The following is a 19,520-nucleotide window of genomic DNA, read 5'->3' on the forward strand; positions in this document are numbered from 1 at the left end:
GAGGATAAGCGGTAGAAAATGATACTGAATGAATGCGTTATACTTTTATAATATTTGTATATTTATGAGAAATCTCATATTACAGCATAAACCTAGAATTAGATTGGATATTGTCTCAATATTAACAGCGGTTTAAACTTATTTTTATGTTCTTAGGTTTTAGAGTGGCATGCTTGCCACTCTAAACAATGGAACAATGGGATACATTGTGGTTGTCTATAATCAGGTACTGTAGTTTTGTTAGTCGCCTCTTCATTACCCTTACATCTTAATTCTTCACCCAGACTTTTTTTTATGCGCCATGTCTACATCGTTAGCATAGAAGCAACGCAAGAAAGACGCTTGTCTGTTTTATATTTTTTATAAGTTTTATTGGTTTCTGTCGTCGAATATCGTTGCAATAAAGAAGAGAGAGTTGACTACAGATGTATCACTAGCGTTTGTTTGGAGACTATACTGTAATAACTGTAGGTGTTAGCATGTTAGCTATTGAGTTGTGGTCCCAGATGAGTCCCTTCCCCCTTGGAAGCGTCATTCCCGCACATAAATGCGAGTGCACAGCACGTCGTCTGCCCCGAAAATCTGCAACAAACAAATAGATTTGTTTATGATCACATTTAAAATATAAACGTGTGAAGAAATGACAGAAATCTAGAAATGTCTTGTCTGTTCTTTTCCATTTTGGAAGGCAGAGAAGCCCTAAAAGTTTAAAAGCAATTAAATGTCCCATTTCACTGCTGCACACAATCAGCCTGTTGTGTTAGCGATGTTGCACCAGGGCTATTGTCTCGCTTTTTGCTTTGGGGAACACATTTATTAGCTCTGAGCCCCTTCTTGTTTGCTATGGTGATGGACAGGCTGACAGATGAGCTTAGACAAGAATCTATATGCTGTTTGCAAATGACATTGTGATTTGTAGTGAGAGTAGGGAACAGGTGGAGGAGATGCTAGAAGAGTGGAGATTTGCCCTGGAAAGGAGAGGACTGAAGATTAACCAGCAAGACGGAGTATACGTGTGTGAATGAGAGGGACCCAAGTAGAAGAATGAGGTTACAAGGAGAAGAGATACAGAAGGTGGAGAATATTAAGTACTTGGGGTCAACAGTTCAGAACAATGGAGATTGTGAAAAGGAGGTGAAGAAGCTTGTGCAGGCAGGATGGAACGGGTGGAGAAAAGTGTCAGGTGTGATAGAAGAGTTTCAGCTAAAATGAAAGGAAAGGTATACAAAACTGTGGTGAGACCAGCCATGTTGTTTGTTCTAGAGACAGGGGTCTCAAACTTAATTTTATTTTTCTGCACAAAATAAGATGAAAAATGAAAATCAATCAATCAGTAATAAATAAATATAATAATAATAATAAAACGGCAAATAATAAAAACTTAAGACAAATTAATTTTCACAGATTAAAATGAACAAAGCATTATTAGAGCCCTGTAGACATGACAAAACACGACTATAGTCACATTTATACTCTTTTTATTTACAACATATTGCGCAACTGCAGGGTCTTGAGACACATGCTAACTCGCAAACTAGAGAGCTAGCGACCTAAACGGTAGCCTTCAAGTTATTTCCTTTAAACTTAAAAAAAGCCAAAAACTTACCACTTCCACACGGATAGGGAGGATAACTATTAACAGTTATTTAACCTTTAACATGAACATTAATCAAACGTAATAATTTTTTCTGGGTACATGATACCATACAGCATCCATATCAAACTTGCGCGGGCCGCACTAACATTAAACTTTCATATCAAGGCAGGGGGACTCAAACTGGTGTCCTGCGGGCCACATTTGGCCTGCGGGGCTGCGTGTTTGAGACCCCTGGTCTAGAGAAAGGAAGCAGAACTGGAGGTAGCAGAGACGAGGATGCTGAGGTTCTCATTGGGAGTGACCAGGATGGATAGGATCAGAGGGACATTACATGTTAGAGGCCTTGGAGATAAAGTCAGTTATGGGCCAGACTGAGATGGTTGGGACATGTCCAGAGGAGAGATAGTGAATATATTGGTAGAAGGAGGAAGACCAAAGAGGAGGATTATGGATGTAGTGAAGGAGGACATGAGGGTCGTTGGTGTGAGAGATGACAGGTTGGATGGAGGAGATTGATTTGCTGTGGGGGTCCGTCACACAAGAGACACTTTTCCCTTTCAACAGAGTGAGGGTGATCTGTGAGGAAGGAACAAGGTGAGAAGAGCCTTGACTGGAATGATTGATGTCAATTAGAGTGGAAGATTGTTTTTCCCTAAGGGAGGTCACTAAGAGTGACACATCATTGCTTTTGTCACTCAAAAGCTGCAGAAGATCTTCTTCCGGGTGAAAGAAGAGTTCTGGAATTTTCACAAAGTCACAAAAGCTCATCCCTAAAGTTGAGCAAACTTTTCTTGTTGCTTCAAGCGAGTAATAACAATTCCAAAGTGTGGGAACGTTGAGAAGAAAGCGTCTTCGTCTGTGGATCTTGGAACACATTCCTCCCCTCCTGATTTTCTTCTGAGAAGCTTTGGATTTAATCTGACTGAAAGAACGTGACCGTGATGTCAGTGAAGAAGCTCCACTTCCTTCAGCTTTCACAGCTTGGATGAAAGCAGGAGAAAACCTTGGGAATCGTTTCCTTCTATGTGAAGATCTCCAGGGAATCTCTGCTGGAGAAATCCCATTGGACCAAAGCAATCGACAGAGATCTTTGAGATTTTTGATGCTCTAGAAAGCAGATGATTTACTTCTGCCAGGGATGTTGTATTGATTTATGTGCAACTTCCTGTCAACAGTTTTTGGCCCCTTTTCACAGAGATCCGTCAAAATTGCTGCATCATAGCCATTACAGAAGATACCACTTTGCCTTTTACACCGAACCCAGTGACTTTCACACAGCAAAACACAGCAAAGCGTCTGGATATCATCCTTACATTACTTGCTGTTCATACAGAACAGCCACACGGGAGCGGGGGGGTGGGGGGTGAGGCAGGAAGATTTTCATAGGCTGTGTGAAAGGGGTATTTAGGGGCACTATTTAGCATTGGTAGTAAAATAAAATTAAATACAATGAAATTAAATACAATTAAATTAAATTAATAAATACATTAAATTAAAATACGTTACAATTAAATTAAAATACTTTACAATTAAATTAAAATACGGTACAATTAAATTTAATAAATAAATAAATAAATACAAATAAATTAAATTAAATTAATAAATAAATACATTAAATTAAAATATGTCAAAATACATTAAATTAATTAAATAAATAAACACAAATAAATTAAATTAAATAAATAAGTACATTAAATTAAAATACGTAAAAATACATTAAATAAATAAATAAATAATTACAAATACATTAAATTAAATTAAAATACATTACAATTAAATTAAAATGCTTTAAAATGCATAAAAATACATTTCAATTAAATTAAGTTAAATTAAGAATTACAAATATAGTAGATAAAATTTATGAAAATGTATATGTGTAGATATTTATACAATATACACGTTTTTAAGGGACCGTCAACTCACCAGTGTGAGTTCGTCGCCATTCAGTTGGCGGGTCCAGAAGGTTTTTGGTCCATCGCCGTCCACCAGAGTCTGCTTGCAGTAGATCTTGTTCTCCGACTCCCAGGTGGCGAGGCTCTGCAAGGCAGAGAGAGGAGATAGTGGTCATCATCACGGTGCACCAAGAACCACACCATCTAAAAATAGAGGCAAGCTGTGCCAAGTTCAATTCGCCATGCTTGTCTTTTGGCCCAACCTTTACTGCTTTTGCTGTAGTTTTTACTTTGCTTCTCATTTCCTGCTTGCTTATGTTGGATTTGACAACATTTACCTCGAAGCCTTATGTCATACTTTCTCACACGCCTTTCAAACGCTTCCCACAGTTTGCTCGTGTCTTGAAAATGAAAGCTAAAGGGCTCCAGTAGATTAAATAAGGCTTTTGAACCCTTTGCAAAGGATCACCGCGTTAATCCCATTAAACTCAACCGCATCTGGCCTTGACGACTCAGGGCTTCCAAAAGATATATGATACAAAAATATTGGGACATCTTGTCATTCCTTGCCATGGCTCGACAAATGTTAGCTTCTGCTTGTAGAAGTCTGTAAAGCAGGGGCCTCAAACTAGTGTCCTGCGGGCCACATTTGGCCCGCGGGCCGCGTGTTATGAAAGTTTAATGTTAGTGTGTCCCGCGCAAGTTTGATATGGATGCTGTATGGTATCATGTACCCAGAAAAAATTATTACGTTTGATTAATGTTCATGTTAAAGGTTAAATAACTGTTCATAGTTATCCTCCCTATCCGTGTGGAAGTGGTAAGTTTTTGGCTATTTAAGTTTAAAGGAAATAACTTGAAGGCTACCGTTTAGGTCGCTAGCGCTCTAGTTTGCGAGTTAGCATGTGTCTCAAGACCCTGCAGTTGCGCAATATGTTGTAAATAAAAAGAGTATAAATGTGACTATAGTCATGTTTTGTCATGTCTACAGGGCTCTAATAATGCTTTGTTCATTTTAATCTGAAAAAAAATAATTTGTCTACCCACCAACTATATTATGGTTTCTTAAGTTTTTATTATTTGGTGTTTTATTATTATTATTATTATTATATTTATTTATTGCTGATTGATTGATTTTCTTTATTCTTGATTTGTTTATTTATTTTTCATCTTATTTTGTGTAGAAAAATAAAAATTAAGATATTTGAGAACAGTGGAATGTTTTATCAGAGCTTTTATTGTAGAAAATCGGAACCAAAGCACTGAAAAAGTTTGTATATTTTTCTGTTTTTAATAAATGCGTTATTTATTTTTTTATTTTATTTATTATTTATTATTTTTTGGGAAAACCTGATGCGGCCCAGCCTTGACCAGACCCTAGCTCCAGTGGCCCCCAGGTAAATTGAGTTTGAGACCCCTGCTGTGAAGTAATCCTGCCTGACTGGAAGGGAGTAGATCTCAAATTGAATGACTTTTTGCTTCTTTTTGCAGTGTCATAACAAAATAGATTGGGTTCAGCAGCTACAAACATGATATCTGATATGTAATGGCATAAAATATCAAATATTCATCTCGTTTGCGTGTAGCAACAGAGCAAATATGGCCACCGACCACCAGCCCGGCTTGTTAATGTGAGGTGACGGTGACGGTACTGCTGCTTCTGCTCACACCCAAACACCACAACAGCATGATGATGTGTGATGACACATTGCAAACAGACGTCACGCCGTTTGAAAGCCGGCCCGCTTACCCAGCATGCCGCAGGGCGCCTAGCAAGGGAGCCACGCTGTCTCCAAAATAGGTCATATCTGCCCTCCATAGCTCAATGAACACAAACACGACATGTTAAAAAGAATTGAAAGTGAAATAAGTAAATAATAATTTAAATAATACTTACTGGAATGTAAATATCTCCATTTTCATAGACAGTTATAGGAATAATTTGAATATAATGCTAATGTGGTAGCATGGAGTCACTTTAAATTCCTCATGCAGTGGGTTTATTCATGGAATAGAAAAAAAACAGTAGAGGAGCTCATCATAATCTGCCCTGGAGACCTTCTAAGGAGAACTTCTCATCTATCTCAAGGATCAGACGTGAGGGTGATACCAATGGATGAGACAGCAAGAAGGTGACCACCTCTCTCTTATGAATGTACGACACATTTGGAATAAACGCTATTTTTAAAACGCTTTACCTTGCACTTTCGCCCGTCCACCGTCTCCTCGTCAAACTCCTCCCCGATGTGGAAGTTGATCTCTGTGGTGCGCACGCTGGTGGACGTTTTGATGTAGAACTGCTCGCCGTCCTGACGGATCTCCACGTGGGGACTGGAGGCCGCCGCCACCGCCACTTTCCTCAGCATGGCGTTCACGCCTGAGGCAAGCAGGTTGTGGGGAAGGTCAGTAAGATGTTTATCATTATGGATTATAACGTGTGCATGAGGATGTGCATTATTATTATCAGTTATGATGATACATAATGGGCATGACATCAGGGTTTCATATCAGGGTTATAGGGAGTGTTTTGATGTGTGTATGAGAATTTGTGTTATGAATATGGGTTATGAGGTTTATCGTCTTGTGTTTATCAGGTTGCGCATTGTGGGCATGCAGAAAAGTAATTTATTGAAAAAAAAAAACGCATTTATTAAAAACAGAAAAATATACAAACTTTTTCAGTGCTTTGGTTCCGATTTTCTAAAACATTCCACTATTCTCAAATATCTTAATTTTTATTTTTCTGCACAAAATAAGATGAAAAATAAACAAATCAAGAATAAAGAAAATCAATCAGTAATAAATAAATATAATAATAATAATAAAACGGCAAATAATAAAAACTTAAGAAGCCACATATAGTTGGTGGGTAGACAAATTATTTTATTCAGATTAAAATGAACAAAGCATTATTAGAGCCCTGTAGACATGACAAAACACGACTATAGTCACATTTATACTCTTTTTATTTACAACATATTGCGCAACTGCAGGGTCTTGAGACACATGCTAACTCGCAAACTAGAGAGCTAGCGACCTAAACGGTAGCCTTCAAGTTATTTCCTTTAAACTTAAATAGCCAAAAACTTACCACTTCCACACGGATAGGGAGGATAACTATTAACAGTTATTTAACCTTTAACATGAACATTAATCAAACGTAATAATTTTTTCTGGGTACATGATACCATACAGCATCCATATCAAACTTGCGCGGGCCGCACTGACATTAAACTTTCATATCAAGGCGAGGGCCTCAAACTGGTGTCCTGCGGGCCACATTTGGCCCACGGGCCGCGTGTTTGAGACCCCTGGTTTAAACCATTGCTCACAAATGACAAAAAAAACTCTCCAAACCCCATCCATCCATTTTCTGTACCCGATGTCCCATGTTCGATGCTCCTTGGCGAAATTAAAACGAGCAGTTTTTGATTTTTTTTTTTTAAACCCTTTTCCCGCAAACGCAGTCTGATGGTTATTGTACTGTCGTCCTTCATTTGGGTCAAGGACCACCCTGAAAATGAGCAAATTTTGGCTTTGTTTTAACCTATGTTAGCATATTGTAGCTCTACTTAAAACCTCATTAAAGTGCAAATGTGCAAAATGCATAATCTAGCAATTTTTCAACTGGTCTTAAGTTTTTGAATTTTTAGTCTGTATAGTTTATCATGATTTGTGTATGAGGTTGCGTATTGTGGTTTATGAGTGTTCCAATGTGTGTTATGAATGTGTGTTGTGCCTTATGAGCAGTTTCATGAGGAAAGACTGTTACAAAGTCCACTAGCCATTAAAATTCAGTCCAATCCAAGACCGGACCCTTTGAAGAAGTCATGCCCCGAAACACATGGCTGGTCTTGGTCACTCATCTTGCACCCCCCCTTGTTCCCCTGCTGTATTGGTCCCTGGGTAACCTCTCAGTGGCGACATCATTAAGAAGATGCTGATGGGAAGTGGCGGCCCGGCAGGACTGGAATCCACATTAGAGACCGCTCTGCCCCTCGTCCTCCCTGGACGGCGCCATCTTTTTTTATTTTCAACATAAGAAGTAGTGAGTGAGCCACACCAGCAGATGTTGGTGGATGACGCAGGTCTATATACGTATCTGCTACATCCACAAACCTGTCGACACCACTTGAGGTGGTCCATTAAAGCGGAACATGAGATGGTTATGACTCACAGGCACGTGACTTGATGGAACATCTCAGAGTGGAATTTGCGAGTTGCGTGTGCGGTTTGATTCCGTGTACTTTGGCTTCCTCCCACATTCCAAAAACATGCTAGGTTAATTGAAGACTCAAATAATCTGTAGGTGTGAATGTGAGTGTGAATAGTGTTTATATGTGCCCTGTGATTGGCTGGCAACCAGTCCAGGATGTACACCATCTTGCCCAAATACAGCTGGGATAGGCTCCAGCATACCTATTGAGGACAAGCCGCATAGAAAAACAATGGATGGATGGTAATACAGTATGCAATGACGAGTCCATAAGTGATAATACGACCAGTCACCTCTTGCCCAAAGTCAGCTGGGATAGGCTCCAGCATGCCCCTGCGACACTAATGAGGATAAGCTTTGCCTTCTGGCTGAGCTCTCTGGACCATCACCACGATGTTCCAGTACAAAGACCACATTACTGACCATACTGTGCTGGTCCATCTGTCGACCTCAAGCTCCAAACTTCCCTCATTCATAAACAAGACCTAGCGATAAATGAACTGGGGCAGGACTTCATTCCCAACCCAAAGGGAGCAATCCACCCTTTTCCAACTGAGAACCATGGCCTCAGACTTGGAGGTGCTGAGTCTCGGTAAACGTTGTAGGTCACAGTATGATGAGGGCATCAGGACCACATCGTCTGGAAATAGCGGAGACAAGATCCTATAAGGGGCGGCATGGCGGTCGAGTGGTTAGTGCGCCGACCTCACAGCTAGGAGACCAGGGTTCAATTCCACCCTCGGCCATCTCTGTGTGGAGTTTGCATGCGTGGGTTTTCCAAAAACATTCCAAAAACATGCTAGGTTAATTGGCCACTCCAAATTGTCCATAGGTATGAATGTGAGTGTGAATGGTTGTTTGTCTATATGTGCCCTGTGATTGGCTGGCCACCAGTCCAGGGTGTACCCCGCCTCTCGCCCAAAGACAACTGGGATAGGCTCCAGCACCCCCGCCCCCTCGTGAGGAAAAGTGGTAAAAAATGAATGAATGAATGAAGATCCTATAAGGTCCCTGAAGGGCAGCCTTGGTGGAGGCCAACGTTTAACGGAAACAGGCTCCACTTGCAAACCAAGCGCCTGCTCCGGTTGTACAAGGACCGAATGGTCCACCAATTCCGTACTCCCGGAGCACCCCCCCACAGGACACGTTTGAATGCCTTTTCCAAGTCCACAAAGCACATTTAGACCGCTTGGCCATGATGCAGCAATTAGCTTATAGTATATTGCTACAGTGTGTGGGCACAACTTGACACTGGAACAGATTATTTCTTATTTACATGATTCCCTATGGGAGATACATTTAAAAGAGGTCGTCCGACGTTTTTGGTGAGGATTTGTGCCCGACTTAAAGGGTACCCACCATATAGGTTCCCCCCTCATCCGTTCCAAACGCCCACCCGCCTCCCTTTTCACGTTCCCTCTCTGCCGCAACACAAACACAAATGAATGACCCACTTTATGTGTCCCAAAGCAAAGCCGACGTCAGTTAAGAAGAAGACACAAAAGTGGAAAAAAAAGCATGCGTGGCCTACTTAAAAGGCTTAAATGTGGATAATATCCCTGTGCCCCCCCGCCCCCGACCCCCCCCCCAGCGTCACTTCATGTTAACAACAATGCCACTTGTGTTCAGGCTGGAATTCAGCATCCACTGTTTTATATCCCCCACCCCACCCTAAGCATCATCATTATCATTATCATCATCATCATCATCTCCCATGTCAAGCTGATCAGCCTGGGTTCCCATGAGGGAGCCGCTCCAAACAATGCCATGTTGTTGGAGGTCATGCATGCCATTCCCAAAAGAACAACACATTGTTGGTGGTGGATGAGAGGCCCAGGCTGCGATGTTGCAATGAAGGAAGAGGAAGGCTTACTCACCTAAAGCTTTCAGAAGTTCATCAAAATTCTCGCTCCTCTTCATCTTCCAGGTGCCGGCAAAGTTGGACATGTCTGCTGAGTGAGACCGAGTCAGTGCCAGGGAGAACCTGTTCCACGCTCGGACGTCTGCCGTACTTCCTCGCTCTCTTCTCTCTCTTTTTGACTCTCTCACCCTCCTCTTCCTCTGCCTCCTCCTCCTCCTCCTGTCTTCTCTGCAGGGGCTTGCCTCCACCAATTTTTTTTCCCTTCACACATGCTCTGCTCTCAGGAGTTCAGTTGTACAGAAACTTCATTATTCAAGGATCAGGTTTTTGCATTTCATCTTCTGATTAGAACAGGGGTCTCAAACTCAATTTACCTGGGGGCCACTGGAGCTAGGGTCTGGGCAAGGCTGGGCCGCATCAGGTCCCCCCCCCCCCCCCCCCCCCCAAAAAAAAACAAAAACAAAAATGCATTTATTAAAAACAGAAAAATATACAAACTTTTTCAGTGCTTTGGTTCCAATTTTCTACAATAAAAGCTCTGATAAAACATTCCACTGTTCTCAAATATCTTGGAAAAATAAAGAATAAAGAAAATCAATCAATCAGTACTAAATAAATATAATAATAATAATAAAACGGCAAATAATAAAAACTTAAGAAACCACATATAGTTGGTGGGTAGACAAATTATTTTTTTCAGATTAAAATGAACAAAGCATTATTAGAGCCCTGTAGACATGACAAAACACGACTATAGTCACATTTATACTCTTTTTATTTACAACATATTGCGCAACTGCAGGGTCTTGAGACACATGCTAACTCGCAAACTAGAGAGCTAGCGACCTAAACGGTAGCCTTCAAGTTATTTCCTTTAAACTTAAATAGCCAAAAACTTACCACTTCCACACGGATAGGGAGGATAACTATTAACAGTTATTTAACCTTTAACATGAACATTAATCAAACGTAATATTTTTTTCTGGGTACATACCATACAGCATCCATATCAAACTTGCGCGGGCCGCACTAACATTAAACTTTCATAACACGCGGCCCGCGGGCCAAATGTGGCCCGCAGGACACTAGTTTGAGGCCCCTGCTTTACAGACAGTAGTTTCCTTTTTTGTTAGACACTGAATTTGTTTTTTTTTATTTATGAGATGGACAGTTTGATCAAAATATCGATAGTATTCATACCAAGGGAGGTATTAGGTCGATACAAGCATAATTAGATTTAGTTTATTTTCACAAATAACAGAGTTTTTTTTTGTTCTGATGCTATATAATATTGCTATATTACTTTTTTGTATGTTATACTTAATTCTAAAATCAAAGAGTATGTTCTTGGACATACATAGGAGGGCTTAAGTGGCAAAAAGTTATCAGTAGTTTTTGTTTTTCTTAAAACCACAGAAGGCTCCATGGAACCCTAAGCAAAATGTGATTTTGGGGCCTTCTATTACTGCCAATAGTGATCATTCACATACCTACTATAGCGAAGCTCTGACACTTAAAGCAGAGAGGCAGGAGGAGACTACACTCTGTTAACATAATATTGTCTTTTTTGAGCATGAACGTACTTTTAAGTATGTATGAAAAGACGGAAAAAATCTGAACTTTTTTCTTTTTGTAAGTTAATTGCTCTTGGGGGCCCCCTAGTGGTCACGAGGCCCTACGCAGGGCCGTCTCTGCCAAAACATGCATGTTAGGTTAATTGGCAACTCCAAATTGGTCATTAGCATGAATGTGAGTGTGAATGGTTGTTTGTCTATATGTGCCCTGTGATTGGCTGGCGACCAGCCTCTCGCCTGAAGTCAGCGGATTGGCTCCAGCATACCCAGACTATCCCAGTGAGGGTTAAGCGGCATAGAAAAACGTGGATGTTTCTCCACCCTGCCGGTAGTGGCGACAGACTGGACTCGAATGGCGCCAACACGCTAAGAAGAAGACGCCAAAGCGGAAGTAGCTCCGAGTGTTGTGATGGCGCTTCACATGTAAACCAAGGAAGTCTAGCAGGCACTTCCATTCACACAGGTTTCGAGGATTACAAAGGTCAGAGGATTCACTTTTAGTCGTAGATTGGCAAAGTTTCTCTACTTGTTATCGCACCTGTAAGCAACGTGTGCTAACAGCCTGCAAGCTAACGTTGTTATTTTTAAGCTAGCATCAAGCTAGCGATAAACTGATACCGTATAACTACTCGTACTCTGTAAGACACAATACCTCTGATTCGTCATACTCCTTTTCGGACGTTGTGAATTGTGAAATTGTTGTATACTTGTGTATCTTATACATGCTCGAAATAAAAATTATTATGAACATTGGTATAACAACAAGTCAGTATTCTTCTCTGTATGTTTGTGTGTAGGGTACAGTGGTTAAGGTGGCTCTTCAACGATCATCACAACCCAAAAATGAGCAGTCAAGTAAGCAATAAATTGAAATACTACCATTTTTTTCACTCAGTCTGAACCCTAAAATGACAGAAAATCATGCTGAATTGTAAAAATATCTACCTTTTCATTTCAGTACAACATTCTTTTTAAGCAAGAACACGGTGAGTAATCTCCAGAGTACTCATTCATTCATTCATTGTGCTGATGCTGGAGCCTATCCCAGCTGTCTTCGGGCGAGAGGCGGGGTACACCCTGGACTGGTTGTCAGCCAATCACAGGGCACATATAGACAAACAACCATTCACACTCACATTCATACCTATGGACAATTTGGAGTGGCCAATTAACCTAGCATGTTTTTGGAATGTGGGAGGAAACCGGAGTACCTGGAGAAATCCCACGCATGCACGGGGAGAACATGAGATGGCCGAGGGTGGAATCGAACCCTGGTCCTCCTAGCTGTGAGGTCTGCACGCTAACCATTCCAGAGTACTCTACTTACTAATTGTAATAGTACACATGTTCATGAATGAATACTTGTCAGACAGTGTCAATCAAAAATTAGCTTTACAGGGGTTCTACAATTATGATGGGGTTCCGCTCCAATGTGGTAACATAAGTCGGAAATAATACCTAAAATAGCACCATAGTCACTCACACTGTATATTGAACACACGGACATATAAAAACATCTGCATTTGTCCACTTCCTGTGCATTTTTGCATTGTCTGGTTTTTAGTTCCATGCAGGTTCCTTTCCTTTTCTTGCACCTGGAAGACATGATGAAGGGCAGGATGTTGCCCTTGGTGTTGCTACATGCGGATATGCATTCTTTGCACACACATGCGTAACTTTTTCTCGAGTGAGTCTTGTATACGACCCAAACTGCTGTGTTTTTATGTCACTTATGGTAGTATGTCGTAAATGGAGAACCCCCGTATACGTATTTTGTATTGGATCGCTTTACACCAAGTACCTAATGTTGTGACCAGTAAGTCTATTTGAATCATTCCTCACCTTGATTTTACAATTTATTGGTCCCACAGCACATGACGATGCCATCTGGACGGCAGCCTGGGGTAAAAGCGAGGCGGATGGATCAGAAACGATCATTACCGGCTCGCTAGACGACATGGTCAAAGTGTGGAAGTGGTGAGTTTTTTGGTAGGGCGAGTATGTCAGATCGTTCTTTTGTGTGTGTGTTTTTTTTTCTTTAATCCTATCAGGTCAGTATGAATTGGTAAGCAGATTTTGTGTTGGAATTTTCCCTGTTGTTGACTTTGTGTAAGTTCCACTGTAAATGTCAGCTTTACAGATGCAATGTGCAGAACAGCCAAGTTCTGCAGCAGCTTTGCCAGATAATCATTCACTTGTTTATTTTTTTAATGCAATAATTCTGCATGATGCATTTCATTATATGTGTGAGCAGTACAAGTAAACAATGAGAGGGATGAGTATCTTGGACAAATGGACACAACACACGCTCCCGAACAGGTCAGACGAGAAGCTGGAGCTGCAGTGGACACTGGAGGGCCACCAGCTGGGCATTGTGTCTGTGGACATCAGCCATAACGGCGCCATTGCCGCTTCCAGCTCCCTCGACGCGCACATCCGCCTGTGGGACCTGGAGTCTGGGAAACAGATCAAGTCTATGGACGCCGGGCCAGGTGAGATGTATGGGTGTGGAATGAGAAATGTTGCCCTGTCAGCTTCCATTTGTGCCTTCTCATTTTACTCAGCGGTGGGGCTTAAAAAAAGAAATCAAAATAATCAATTTTTTTAAAATTGCTTACTCCAATACATTCATACATGTAATAAAGACAAGTCAAAAGAAATGTTTAAGACTTCTCTTGCCCACTGATGAATAATAGCAGTGTTAAACTTGATTTTACCACAGCAGCTACCAAAGTGCACCCATTCCATGATTTTGCTAGAATGTTAGCCACTTGAAGAAAGCTGTGCCATATAAGGAAATTATGAAAGCATAAGATTTAAACAAAAATGAAGGAAAATCATGTTAACAAACTGCCTTAGGTTAAAGAATCTTTTAATGCCACCCTTTCTCTTTGTCTATGGCCAGTTGTTTCTGTACAATTGCAGGGTTACTGTACTTAAAAATGCATGTCTTGTTGTTTCTCTGGTCTAGTCGATGCCTGGACGGTGGCCTTCTCCCCGGACTCCAAGTACATCGCCACTGGAAGCCACCTGGGCAAGGTCAACATCTTCGGTGTGGAAAGCGGCAAGAAGGAATACTCTTTGGACACTCGGGGGAAATTCATCCTGAGCATCGCTTATGTAAGGAAAGAAGACAGTGACTATAATTAGCATTATAATATCCTTTTTTTTTTTTTTGCTCCTCAGAGTCCTGATGGTAAATATTTGGCCAGCGGCGCAATTGACGGGATCATCAACATCTTTGACATCGCCACCGGGAAGCTCCTCCACACGCTGGAAGGTGCGTTTGACGTGTCAACTACTTGTACTAATGACGAACATGAAGTTGAAACTTTATTTCCTGCTTAGGTCACGCCATGCCCATCCGGTCGCTCACGTTTTCTCCTGACTCTCAGCTGCTGGTCACGGCGTCTGACGACGGTTACATCAAGATTTATGACGTGTGAGCACCCCACCACACCGCCACTCGCACCTTCTGTTTTGCTTCTTCTGGAAGTGGATTAAGAGCATCCCCATGTTGTTCTGCAGGCAACACGCTAGTCTGGCAGGGACGCTGAGTGGACACGGATCCTGGGTGCTCAATGTGGCCTTCTCCCCGGACAACACACACTTTGTCTCAAGGTAATATTTCATTAAAGCATCTGTCAAGGCTTTAACATCAGTCTTCTGTGAAAGCTTGGGCATATAAAATAGAGAGATTTTTAGAGATAATTTTTCCCCAATAGGCAGTTGTCAGCCAGTGAATATAGATAAGAAATATACACATACTATTAGGGGCCACGCAAAGAATAAAATTAATTAAAATTATGATAAAGATAGGTGTCAGTAATGTTACATTGATGAGACAATAGCCACCAGGAAGTACAGTCAATGCTAATGAGTTTCTTACCTCATTTATGTCTAAGATGGTTTATTTTCCATTAATATGTCTGCTATATTGGGTAAGTATTAAGATGACTATGGGGTGTTATTTCATGTCCAGAGGTTTGTAGTAACTAATACCATATTTAACTATTTTTTTGTATCCTCTAAATATGAAAATATTCCATTTATTAATGTTGGATCCAACTTTTCGCAAATTAATTTATCCACGCCTGGTTTGGAACAAATTAACTGCGATCAATGAGGGACAGAAGAATTTTTTTTAATTGTTATATTAATTGTATTCTAGTTTGAGAAAATTTGGAAAATTATATCTACTATTCCCTTTCACTTATCTACCTTCCCATCTCCACGTCCCGACCTCAGCTCCTCGGACAAGAGCGTGAAGGTTTGGGACGCCAGCTCCAGAGCGTGCATTAACACGTTTTTTGACCACCAAGACCAGGTGAGACCTCGCATCTTTATTTTTTTGTAGGGTTTACTACTTGTTTGGCCTTGTTTTGTCAATTTTACCAGCTCAGCTTCCCCCCCTCACATTCAGCATATAAAGAGTATATTCTGATGTATTTTCATATATTTAATTCAACTGTGCAGTGACGTGCGTGTATTGGTATTTCTTCAGGTGTGGAGTGTCAAGTACAACGGCAATGGCTCAAAGATCATCTCGGCTGGCGATGACCGCACCATTCACATCTATGACTGTCCCATGTGACCCGGGACAAACCACTTGTTTTGAACGATTTTGCGCTGGCTTATGGTATTACAATAAAATGTGTTTTTTTTATCTTTTGTTTGGCATACACTTTGACCTTGGCTGGTGTTTTATAGGCTTTGTTAAGAAAATAGTGAAATACAGGTCATATGTGCAATTTGGAAAATGACAGTATAAACAACTCTTCGGCAAAGCAAGTTTAGTTTGTCAATATTTGAAATACCAAGTGAAGTTCCTTGAGCATGTCCAAAGATATTTGAGCTCACCCTAGTGGTCGATCGTGGTACCTGGGTGGCTGTTGGAATGAATGAAGCCAGTAGTAGGGCCACACTAAAAATTGAGTAAAGACATATTAGAACAAATGAAATAGTTGAATTTTTTTTTTACTTCTTCACTTTTCCCCCAGGTGTAATTTTGTAGCACAAAGGAAAACCATTTCAAAGTGTCATCCACTGTACTGTTTTTTATTAATTTCATTGACCCACAAGCGCTCCCCGTTACAGCAACAATTCCCAGAAACGTAAAGTACACTAGACAGTAGGTAGATTTAAGTGTGTAGTTCAACATCAGTCCATCCATCCATGCTCATCAGTTCCAGTTTTTCCAAACAGGAAAAACGTCCTCGCATTTAGTGGAAGGCAGTTTGTTGACTTTGTTGTGCTGGTGTGTATCTTATCCTGGATTGTTTGGCTTGTTCATTCTGTTTGTGTTGTATTCAAAATGACACACAAAGAAAATATAAAGGTCTAAAAAGAAAAAAAGTTCCTAGTAACCAAAATTTAGCTATTTAGGTGTCCTGAAACATTAATCACTGACTGGCCGTTATTGTCATGAATTGTTCATTCTCTCTTTAAATTAGAGCACGTTTTGTCAAGTGTGATCACTGGAATGCAATCAGATATTGGCTGTGCTTTCTCAAAGCAGTTTTTTGGCACACAAAAAAAGATCATATGATCCATGTGGATGTTCTACTGTATAAAAAGGTGGTTCAGAGTGTGACACACACAAATTGTCGCTAAAATACAAAGTACGGCAGTTTTAAAGTCCCGCTACAGTCCCTTAAAGAGAAACTTTCATTTTCTGGGTGACATTTAAAAATAAAATGTGTACATTTTTGGCAGTGATTTGACCTAATGGTGACGCTGCGATGAGGTAAACTGTGGCGTGAGGCGGCTCCTCTTCCTCCCTCCCTCACCAATGTCTGGACTCAACCAGGTCGGCTCGCAGGCTCAGCCTCTTGAGAGTCTCGTAGCCCACTACGATGAGCACTGATGTGGGTGTAGAGGAGATGATGCGGGCCGACAGTCCTTTGGTCATGGCCCCCACGCCCTCCTCGGCCAGCAGCTGCTTGAAGGTCTCCACTACGGACGAGCGGCCCTCCAACTGGAAGGACAAGGCCAAGGGGTGCTCATTTAAAATGTATTGTGTATATCAAGTCAGAGACGAATGGTGGCTCAACCAACACAGGCTTTGTGCTCAAGATGCAGCTAAAAAACCCTAAATTCCCCAAACAGAACTACCGGTTCTCGGCTTTATTCTCATTGGGCGTTCATGTGAAAATGCTTGTGACCACCAGATGCAATGTTACCGTGTTTTGAGGCTACCTTTTTAATGTTTTCCTTGTTTCCTTCCAGTTGATTGATGCCTGGCATTGCTTATTCCTCCAGGAAGTATTGCAATGTGAGAAGACTAACAGGCTGAGTACTCATGCAAGGACTGCTGTGACATAATACATCTTCCAGAATCTGCCCCTATTGCAGCTGTGTTTCCAAAGTTTAACATTTGGGAAAATTTTGAAAAATATCCGATACAGATATTGCATTTTTATGCTAATATCAGAGCAATAATTATCTGAATTATCCCTAATTATTTCCTATGGGAAAAGGGTTACTAAGGTTAGCTTACTGTCTTTACGCCTTCTTGTAGTAAAAATCATCATGCCCGACTTGACCCTTCCCTGTTAGCGTACCTGCACCCTAGCTCGGACAACGTCCATGGGGTTGGTGATGGTGGAGGCGGTGGCGGCAGCCATCGGACCGGCCAACCCCTGCAGAATGAGGTGGGGGCACTCAGTGGGTGCAATCAAGGAGAGCTTTTCTATAAAAGACATAAACAAATGTCAGTGTAAACAAAAAAAAATAGCAATGCTGTAGATTGGTTTTACCTGCGTAAAAGTGATAAAAAGGCCACCAGAGGGCACTGTTGGGGATGTAGGTGAGCAGCGATGCCAAGTACCCCCTGTAGAAGCCCCTCAAGCCATCTGCTGCAAAGATCTGCACTGAAATCTCCCTGGTTTGCCCAAAGGTAAGTCTGCGTTTGGTAGCCACCAGCATCATTTTGGGTTTAGCCTTGAAACGAGTCAAGTGTTCGCTCTGGCCTTGCATCATCAGATGCTGCGACACCACGTCTATGGGCACCGTAATGGTCTGCGCCACCAGGGACGCTGCCCCTCCGGCCACCACCGACTTGATCGTGTTGCTGGTCGAATACTGGGACACATACTTGCGCACCAGCTCATAGGTGGTGATGTACGCCTGGCCCGACAGCAACGTGAAGGTGTTGACCATGAAGCCGCGGTAAAGGCCCTGCACGCCCTCCGCTCGCAGAATCTTGCAGAAGGCATCCACCGTGCCCGAGTACAGCGTCTTGCCCTTCTGCACTTGCAGGCGGGTGCGGATGAGGCTGGCCGGGTACACCGTGGCCCGCGTGGTCAAGGTCATGAGCACGCCCAAGGAGTAGAACTTCCTCTTGTCCAGGTCCTCCCATTCAATAATCTGGATGGCTCCTTTTTGATGCATGGTGCCGTCGGGCCGGGCCGGGGCCGCACTGCTGCACCCCTAAAGCCTTGCGTTTGAGGTCATCGACCATCTGAGCACCACCGCAACTGTTTGAGACCAAAGATCCAAAATAACATTGTTTTGATCTCTTGAATGTGCAAAGGCAGGATTCAACTTACAGGTTTCTAATACTTTGCATTTAAACAAAATCTGCCTCGTCTATGAGTATGTTGTGCAGTGATTAAGCAACACTCAAAAAGGGGAACGTCCGCGTACATGTGCGGGCGCACAAATGCGCCAACGTGAGCAAGTTGCAAACGATGTCACATATTCAGCATGTCAGCATATTATTACTTTATGCTTTAAAATCAAGCAAGCGGTAGCTACAGTAACTAAATAAAAAGAATATCGTCATGTTTGTTACAATAGATCAGCTGGAGGCGGGGCACGTGCAAAGTCACAGTGCACTGTAAGCTAGCTGGTAACAACATAACGTTGTTTACTTATGATTATAAACTACACCTAAAAACACGACTTCGATCTACCTTTTGGAAGGCCTAGTATGTCGATTCTCCCCTGCTTCTCACTCTTTCGTTCGACCTGCTCTCCTGCACCGTGGTGTATCGTGTCTTCTTCCGTCCATGACTGCTGCCTCAATGCTAGCTAAAGGTGAAAGGTCATCTATTAGCCGCTGTCTTTGTGTTGTTTTTGTTAAATCATTATTCATATTTTTTTGTTGCGGGCAAAAAATACAGACAATCTGTTGTCACAAAATGATTTAATTTAAGGTGATTATTTAATCACTTGGCCGACGGATTGTTTTATCGGATGCATTCGCGTTTAACTCGTAATTGACAAAACTGTATAGCTTTTGAACTATGTCAATTGTTACCTTGTAAAATATAGATTAATTAAAACTTGTTGTTTTTAAAATCATTGTATAGAGGTGACTTATATATATATATATATTCAGGATGAACCGTAAATTGTAAATTACATAAACTGGAAA

At 41.5% G+C, this 19,520-nt stretch overlaps 3 protein-coding genes across 4 annotated transcripts; 1 reads left to right on the plus strand and 2 right to left on the minus strand.

Moving 5' to 3' along the window:
* Positions 1 to 347: 347 nt before the first annotated feature.
* On the minus strand, positions 348 to 9,766 carry crabp1a (cellular retinoic acid binding protein 1a). The gene is made up of 4 exons (XM_058076576.1): positions 9,583 to 9,766; positions 5,688 to 5,866; positions 3,521 to 3,634; positions 348 to 582 (listed from the first exon to the last, which is right to left on the minus strand). Exons 1-4 carry the CDS (start codon positions 9,650 to 9,652, stop codon positions 532 to 534), a joined length of 414 nt encoding a protein of 137 aa, XP_057932559.1. The 5' UTR covers positions 9,653 to 9,766; the 3' UTR covers positions 348 to 531.
* A 1,589-nt stretch (positions 9,767 to 11,355) lies between these two features.
* skic8 (SKI8 subunit of superkiller complex) lies at positions 11,356 to 15,805 on the plus strand. 2 transcript variants are annotated; one of them, XM_058076442.1, is made up of 11 exons: positions 11,356 to 11,621; positions 11,938 to 11,995; positions 12,099 to 12,126; positions 13,012 to 13,117; positions 13,460 to 13,632; positions 14,112 to 14,260; positions 14,327 to 14,420; positions 14,489 to 14,582; positions 14,669 to 14,761; positions 15,389 to 15,467; positions 15,645 to 15,805. In XM_058076442.1, the coding sequence occupies exons 2-11, from the start codon at positions 11,984 to 11,986 to the stop codon at positions 15,732 to 15,734; spliced, it is 918 nt and encodes a 305-aa protein (XP_057932425.1). In that variant the 5' UTR covers positions 11,356 to 11,621; positions 11,938 to 11,983; the 3' UTR covers positions 15,735 to 15,805. The 2 variants fall into 2 exon arrangements, with proteins under 2 accessions (XP_057932425.1, XP_057932426.1); XM_058076443.1 differs by lacking the exons at positions 11,356 to 11,621; positions 11,938 to 11,995 and having other exon boundaries at positions 13,395 to 13,632.
* Positions 15,806 to 16,162: 357 nt separating this feature from the next.
* On the minus strand, positions 16,163 to 19,242 carry slc25a44a (solute carrier family 25 member 44a). The gene is made up of 4 exons (XM_058076441.1): positions 19,057 to 19,242; positions 17,899 to 18,618; positions 17,704 to 17,831; positions 16,163 to 17,117 (listed from the first exon to the last, which is right to left on the minus strand). The coding sequence occupies exons 2-4, from the start codon at positions 18,530 to 18,532 to the stop codon at positions 16,926 to 16,928; spliced, it is 954 nt and encodes a 317-aa protein (XP_057932424.1). The 5' UTR covers positions 18,533 to 18,618; positions 19,057 to 19,242; the 3' UTR covers positions 16,163 to 16,925.
* Positions 19,243 to 19,520: the final 278 nt, after the last annotated feature.

Source organism: Doryrhamphus excisus, chromosome 6 (genome assembly GCF_030265055.1).
Source record: "Doryrhamphus excisus isolate RoL2022-K1 chromosome 6, RoL_Dexc_1.0, whole genome shotgun sequence".
Classification (NCBI taxonomy): Eukaryota; Metazoa; Chordata; class Actinopteri; order Syngnathiformes; family Syngnathidae; genus Doryrhamphus; species Doryrhamphus excisus.

What these genes read in the sequence shown, in the direction of transcription:
- slc25a44a (XM_058076441.1), bottom strand. Translation starts at nt 18,532, where the DNA reads ATGCATCAAAAAGGAGCCATCCAGATTATTGAATGGGAGGACCTGGAC. An exon ending in TTTTTATCACTTTTACGCAG is followed by an intron (nt 17,832 to 17,898) that starts GTAAAACCAATC and finishes TGTCTTTTATAG; the next exon opens with AAAAGCTCTCCTTGATTGCA. An exon ending in TTGTCCGAGCTAGGGTGCAG is followed by an intron (nt 17,118 to 17,703) that starts GTACGCTAACAG and finishes TTGTCCTTCCAG; the next exon opens with TTGGAGGGCCGCTCGTCCGT.
- skic8 (XM_058076442.1), top strand. An exon ending in ATGGTCAAAGTGTGGAAGTG is followed by an intron (nt 13,118 to 13,459) that starts GTGAGTTTTTTG and finishes GCTCCCGAACAG; the next exon opens with GTCAGACGAGAAGCTGGAGC. An exon ending in GTCTATGGACGCCGGGCCAG is followed by an intron (nt 13,633 to 14,111) that starts GTGAGATGTATG and finishes TCTCTGGTCTAG; the next exon opens with TCGATGCCTGGACGGTGGCC.
- crabp1a (XM_058076576.1), bottom strand. Translation starts at nt 9,652, where the DNA reads ATGTCCAACTTTGCCGGCACCTGGAAGATGAAGAGGAGCGAGAATTTT. An exon ending in TGAACTTCTGAAAGCTTTAG is followed by an intron (nt 5,867 to 9,582) that starts GTGAGTAAGCCT and finishes TGCTTGCCTCAG; the next exon opens with GCGTGAACGCCATGCTGAGG. An exon ending in TGGACGGGCGAAAGTGCAAG is followed by an intron (nt 3,635 to 5,687) that starts GTAAAGCGTTTT and finishes TCTGCCTTGCAG; the next exon opens with AGCCTCGCCACCTGGGAGTC.